Genomic DNA, 6713 nt, shown 5'->3' on the forward strand with positions numbered 1-6713 from the left:
TGTCAAACCAAAGTCTTTGCAAGGTCACATCGAGGTGCATGCAGGTTCCAGGGCATTTTGCAGTCATGGGTAGGTTGTGGAAGTACTTAATATTCCAAGATTTGAAGGGCGAGAGGTGTGAAAATTCAAGATTTGTGGGAGTAGCAAAATTTTCAACCGCCGGGTTCCCCCACTCTGGCATACACATTAGCAAAATTGGATATCCCAAACAAGTGCAATGTGGCCTAAAATGCTTCAAAACACAAATAGGCCAAAGGACATGCTATCATGCTTGATGCCATGTATTATGAAATTTCCATGACCTTTGGCATCATTATGAGGCATATAGCAAGCAAGTGCATGGAAAACGAAACAATTCAATATTGTAAATAGTGTTGAATTTATTAAAAGATCTTTGCACATCCACAAATTGCACATTTTTAATTCTTCCATTTTAGGGTGAGTCTAGATACCAATATCAACAACTATCAATGTTTTAAGAACACTATGCAATAGTCCCACTAGCTTAGATTCAAAATTTTGAATCCATTTTGATTTCAATAAATCAAAAAAATGTTATGGAGCATGCCCTCAAATGGGTGTGAATCACTTTAGCAAAAGATTGGAGGCTCATTAACCCATGCCTAATATTCTCATTTAGATGTGTCCTTGGGTTGAGGAGAAGCTCACCTAGTGTACTTTTGAATGATTACTTGGTTGCATGTATATACGGAACAAAATTTTGATGTTTTTCAATAAATTGCTATATCCTATAGTCTTCATAATGCATGCCTCACATGCAACATAGCACTTGTAATGCTTTAACAATATCATTCTAAATCCTTATTCCATAATTTTTTGGTCTCATGTTTAAGTTTGAAATGTCTACTACAACTTGAAGACAAATTTTGCTAAATTCTATTGAGCAATGCATAAGTTATGGGTCATGCAAGATACCTATATACAAAAAATTCCATGAACCTCACCAAAAATGGCTACACCCAAGCAAACAATGACCTTTAGGTAATCACATCCTTCCAAGCCCTTGATGATATAATGGATTTGAGCCACTGGAAGGGCAAAATCACAATCTTCATCCGTAAAATGCTTGATATAATGGAGGTTTGAGCACTTACAGAGTTTATTCAAGAAATTTTTTGGCAATGGTAGATAGCACATCCACCCAAAACCAGAGGCAGATATGAGGCCTTGAATTTTTTTACCATGCTTATTAATGATCTCGACAATGGTCTAGAGCCAAAATTGCATGTGCCTTTTCTTAAGTGGCTTGATTTTTTGAGACTTTATTGTTGTGGAAGTCAAGGATGCCAAATCCACCCGACCTACATGCCTAAGCTTTGTTAATGGTGGTGGGATACTTTCATAAGATTGCAAGTAGTGGACTGAAATGTTAAACACAAGTTTCCTTGCTTCGACCATTCAAAAGTATTAACAACTCATGGGCTAGTACATCAACTGTGGAGACCTTTAAGAACACATCCTTAGAGGTTCATACCTAACAATCAAAGAGTGGCAACTCAACCTCTATTTAGAATTAGAGTTTGACCCTGACAAAGGTCCAACTTTCAAGTAGATGATCTACATGTAACTCCAAGTCCAAAATCTCCACGCACATAATGTGCAAATATTTGAGGACATGGAAGACATTATAACCTAGTAGCCACATCACATCTTTTGTTGTATCTCACAAAGATTGCTTGAGTGGAACACCATCATTCAAGCTGCATAATCTTCAAGAATCTTTCTTAATGTCAAGAAGGGGGCACGTCACAACATTGGTCGACACCACCACTTTTCAACACTTTGATGTATTTCAGTAGCATAGATAGCATTAGGATTTTTCTCTCGAGCCAATTAGGCCTAGAAAGCTTGTGAAATCGGAAGTAGGAGTGTAGAAAGGAGGAAGAGATCTTAGGGATGGCCCTCTCTTCAAAAGGTGGCGTGTATAAAAGTAAATGCTGTTGACTTTGGTCTTTCAATAGTTGTATGCAAAGTTTGAGGAATACAAGCTCTCTTCTTTTTCCAGGAGTTTTGCCCTTATTTCCTTCTATTGCCTCTTGTAAATGCTATGTTCACCCTTCTCCTTCCTTTGTTCACTATCTACCTTTCCCTCTCATCTCCCCTTCCCTCTCCCCCTTTCTCATTGTGGATTCATAATTGCAACAACCTGGGAGTTGCAAGAGTGACACTTGTGGATAGCCTTTTCTCACATTGCTCTCAATGAGGGAGCAATGAGGGTGGGTTGGAGGTGAGCTCTTTGCTGATGACATTTTGATATTTAATCCCCACGACTCATGAGTCACCGTCAAGGACTACACAATGTTTTACCTTATCATTTGAAAAAGATTATGGTCTATGGCAATGCTAGACTAGTTGTCATAGTAGACTTGGAGTAAAGGTACATTAAAGGGATAACCAAGGAGCGCAATGACAAACCCTTCTATGACCAAAGGCCAGCAAAAATTTCTATTCTTACTATAATATACTCCGCTTCAACCATAGAAATGGTAATAGTTGATTGTTTCTTGATTTACAAATCATTAGGTGTGCTACAATCTTGTAGACATAGCGTGAAATCAATTGTGGGTGTTTGGTTCACCCCCCAGTTGGCATCACACCATTTAGTAAGAGATAAGTGAGACTTGGAAGTATCTATGATACCCACAACTTAGTGCCGAGAGGGTAATGGACAATTGCTTAATTTCTTGCCAATGTATTAATCTAGGATTCTAGATATGTTGTGACACTTGAGAATTTGCATATGCAATGTGTGAACATGTACCGAATGGTGCCAACTTCTTGATGATAGGGTACAAGTCAGATGGCCTATTGTGCATCAAGGTTAAAATGGGACGTGGCATTGATTAGTTTTAGGTTAACTTCCACTAGTGTTAGTTGGAACTTGACCTTGCTCATTTGGAAACAATGAAGGATGTCGATTGCATACCACCATTGAAGAAGTGCGATCAAACTAGTGGAAGCATGGCATTTGATTTGTATGCCTCAACAAGATTGGATAGGCTTATTGTCCAATATGGAAATTCAAGAATATTTGCAATTTGATTTGAAGCAAGGAAATCAAAGTCATTGCAAGAGAGGACAAGGTCATCTACACACAGGCCACAGTTTGCTGTTCTTTTAACAGAAACACTAGTGTTAGAGAGTTTGTGTTTGAAGCCCATAATAAGAACAAACTTATTGAGTCATTGACATTTTACATGAGGTGACTTCTTGAGGCCATAAAGACTCTTTATTAGGAAACACGCATTTCATTCTTGTAGTGTCTTCTCATACACTAGGATTTGCTTCATATGGATTCTATGTGATTGAGGGAGTATGCCATTCATGAAGGCTAATTTAGTGTCCATTTGGTAAAATTTTAGCATAGAATCAAGATAAAATCCTAGTCAGAAGTTAGAAGTTCAAGAGGCATCGATGAGCATGGGTGTGGCTTTGCATTTGTCCCAGATCACTTTGACACCTTCAATGAGGGAATGGACTAACTAAATTTGCATGTCAATGCAAAGCAAAAGTATGTTTGTCTTTTCTTTAGAGTTAGACAAGGTCCATGCCTTGTGAGCATTTGGGAAGCTGATGCCGGGGTTTACCAATATCTTGTCGACCACATCCCAAAGGCTCGAGCAAACAAATAGCATCTCCATCTAAATGACCCAAAGGCGATGGTTGAAATTGGATAGCTTTTTTATTTCATACACTTATTTAATAACAGAACTAGTGGATACCATTGTCGAAAGGAGGATGGGGCCAAAGATCCTGCAGTTTATAAAGGATGTAAGTCCCAATAAAGTAGGACACGAATTGTGTCAGGTTAGAGCTCGGGGGGTTCACCTCATAAAATTTTAGTGTACCACGTGCATTCAAAAGGAGGGGTATTTTAATTTATCTTTTTGGAAAATTTTAACAAGTTTACAATAACAGGGGGGGTTTTTTAATTCAACTTTAGAAACAAATTATCACTAATTAGTTCATAAGTAAAGAGCGGTCTTTTTAGGGGGGGGGATTTTAGTTGAGGAGTTTTTTAAATACCCTTGAACACACGTGATACATAGGGTTTCTCAGTAGTGCACCCCCCGAGGGTTAGAGAGACTGATACCATGTGCAGAAAGAAGAAGGGAATTGGGTCACTAAATAATATATATGCTTATCACGTGAGTTCAATAGGACATATTTTATTTTATTTTTCCTCACATTTTTAATCATGGAAGGGTACCATAAAAAGGATTTTGGAAAAATCTATAGATAAGGGTGTGTTTTATTAATGAAAAGCTCACAGATAAGGGTTTTTACAAATAGGCCTTGAACACACACAATATATAGGGTTTATACATAATAACCCCCTGAGAGCAATTGTATGTGCATGTCAAGAAGTCAAGAGAAGATAATGAAGATGAGGAAGTATTTCTTGTATTTAGAAGCTACTTGCATGTGAATCAAAGGGACCCAACGTATGGGACCTCATAATCAATCACTTATGCTAATTTAAACTGAGTAATCAAAGGCGAGTAAGCCCCATAGCCTCATAATTAATCACTTATTATGGTAATGTAAACGGAGTAGGATTTAATATATTCTAACAAAGTGGTAGTGTTGCTTTTGTTGCTTTTGCGAAATTCAGATTAGCTTTGTTGGGTAGTATGTCTCCGCTGAAGACGTTCTTGAGGTAGTCTCCATAGATGACATCCTTGTAGAGTGCCGGCCGCTTCTCACTCACCAGCTTCGAAAGAGGAGCCACCTTGGTGTCTTCAGTTGGTGTAAAGAAAGAAGCTATAGAATACCTCGGCTTGTCGACGTTCGTCACCACCCGATGCTCGATGCTTCTGTACGTTCCGTTGGTCAAGATCTGCAATGGGAATGTTGAACACGTGAGAGACTGGTCGAGAACGAGAGAGAGCGAGAACGTAAATCTCACCAAATTATTCGAACTTTTGGATTTCATAGGGGGTATCAAATTCAGGATTCCTGTCATTACCTCGATTTGATCTGCCACGTTGATAACAAACGCATTAGGAAGGGGCTTCACTGCTATCCATTTATCGGCCTTCCTTATCTGCAGCCCCGGTACTCCTTCTTCTGGTAGAACAACCGTGAGACAGCCTGCATCTGTGTGCGCACTCAAGCCAAAGGTGAGACTCGGATCTGGACACTTAGGATAGTAGTTCACGGCCAAGCTTAGCCTGGGTATCCCTGGCAATGCCATCGTCAAATAGTCGGAGCTCAACCCCAGGCTTTGGAAGATCGCTTGATATAGCAGATTTGCAAGCTTAAATATCTCGTCACGATAGTCCTGAAACGCTCGTCTAAAACAAAGCAAGAAGAAGAAGATACATGATCAGATATGCATAAAACAGAGTTTTCTGATATTACTTTACATATCGAGGTGTTAAAGTTCCTGGATCAGCATTGTTTACTTGCAAATTTGAGGCGCATCTTCGAAGCCATTGCAAATGCCCGGAAATTCTCGAACAATCAACACATCTTTCCAATCTCTCGCCTTCTCCAAAGATGGTGTAAAATTACTTGTGGTGTAAACCACGGGGTCATCGAAATTCTGACAACGATATCGGTTTCTCTCCTCAGCCGGCTGCTCAAAGAACTTCTGACAAGATGCCTTCATTTCGTCTACAGCAGCTTCTGGGACGCCATGGTTGAGCACCTGCGCGCGCTCTCAGGCACTATTCGTCAAGGAAGTGCATAAATTTCCACAGGTATATTAGTTACAAGCGCTAAATCCACCTCAAAGTGTGGCAAACGAATTGCTTCAAGCGCAGAAAGATCTGCAGACGAATCCCTACACACTACAAAGTATTACGAATGATTATGCTAGGCAGCGGTTTCGTGGGCACCTGAAAAAAGCCCCACCCCTGGCAAGCGCGGCCGATGTCGTGGATGGTCTGGAGACGACGATGGCCGTCAGAGAGCAGCCCAGAGAGATCTATGACGGGAATTTGTTCGCCTTTGTCGGAGACGACGTCTGAAAGTTGAGGTCGCAAGTGAGCGGGTCGGATAAAAGGGGCAGGGACGTCGAGGATGCCGCCATCGACGATCTCTTGGATGCCAGAGAGTACGGGAGTATCATGTGCGACGACGGGGACAACTGCAGCCATGTTTGCACTGTGGCTATGTTTGCAAACCTTCACGGATTCATATCGCCATTTCGTAATCATTTCATTTCTTAATTTCTAACCATTTCGTAATCATTTTTAATGCTTAATCCATTTCATCTCTTATTTCTTCTTGTTTTGTTGACATATTTCACATGCTACGCAGGGCCATTGAATGTGTCAAACAAAGCTCCAAAGTCCTAAAGCCATGTGCACAACTCCCCAAGAAGCCTCAATGTCTTGAGAAGCAATTCTTATATAGAATGGGTCCAAATAAGGAACATGTGAGAAGCAAATTATCTTGCATTCATATACGTGCACATCAAGAGACATTTTAATATGTCATTTTCTATATTGAGCTTGCATGTACTTATCCCGTGTCTCAATATTAAACAATTCCAATGCTTAATCCTGATTATTTACATCCTTAGATTTTCTACATGGCTAACTACTATAGTATTTAGTGGGTGGGTGCTCATAAACCCCTATAAACCCTGGTTAGGTTAAGAAAGTAAGGAACTTTGAATGCATATATATGTTAGGGTAAGACTTTAAAACTCTTTTGCAATAAATGTATATCACGTATATATG

General features: G+C 39.8%; 1 protein-coding gene across 1 annotated transcript; it reads right to left on the reverse strand.

Annotated features, from left to right (window-relative positions):
• Positions 1-4591: 4591 nt before the first annotated feature.
• On the reverse strand, positions 4592-6242 carry LOC147893831 (jasmonate-induced oxygenase 4-like). Its single transcript, XM_087386372.1, has 4 exons — positions 5865-6242; positions 5430-5674; positions 4991-5318; positions 4592-4861 (listed from the first exon to the last, which is right to left on the reverse strand). Exons 1-4 carry the CDS (start codon positions 6183-6185, stop codon positions 4592-4594), a joined length of 1164 nt encoding a protein of 387 aa, XP_087242498.1. The 5' UTR covers positions 6186-6242.
• Between the last annotated feature and the right edge of the window lie 471 nt (positions 6243-6713).

The sequence above is a fragment of the Dipteris shenzhenensis genome, chromosome 15, assembly GCF_047967505.1.
Source record: "Dipteris shenzhenensis isolate YYH24624 ecotype China chromosome 15, Dip_SZ_1.0, whole genome shotgun sequence".
NCBI lineage: Eukaryota > Viridiplantae > Streptophyta > Polypodiopsida > Gleicheniales > Dipteridaceae > Dipteris > Dipteris shenzhenensis.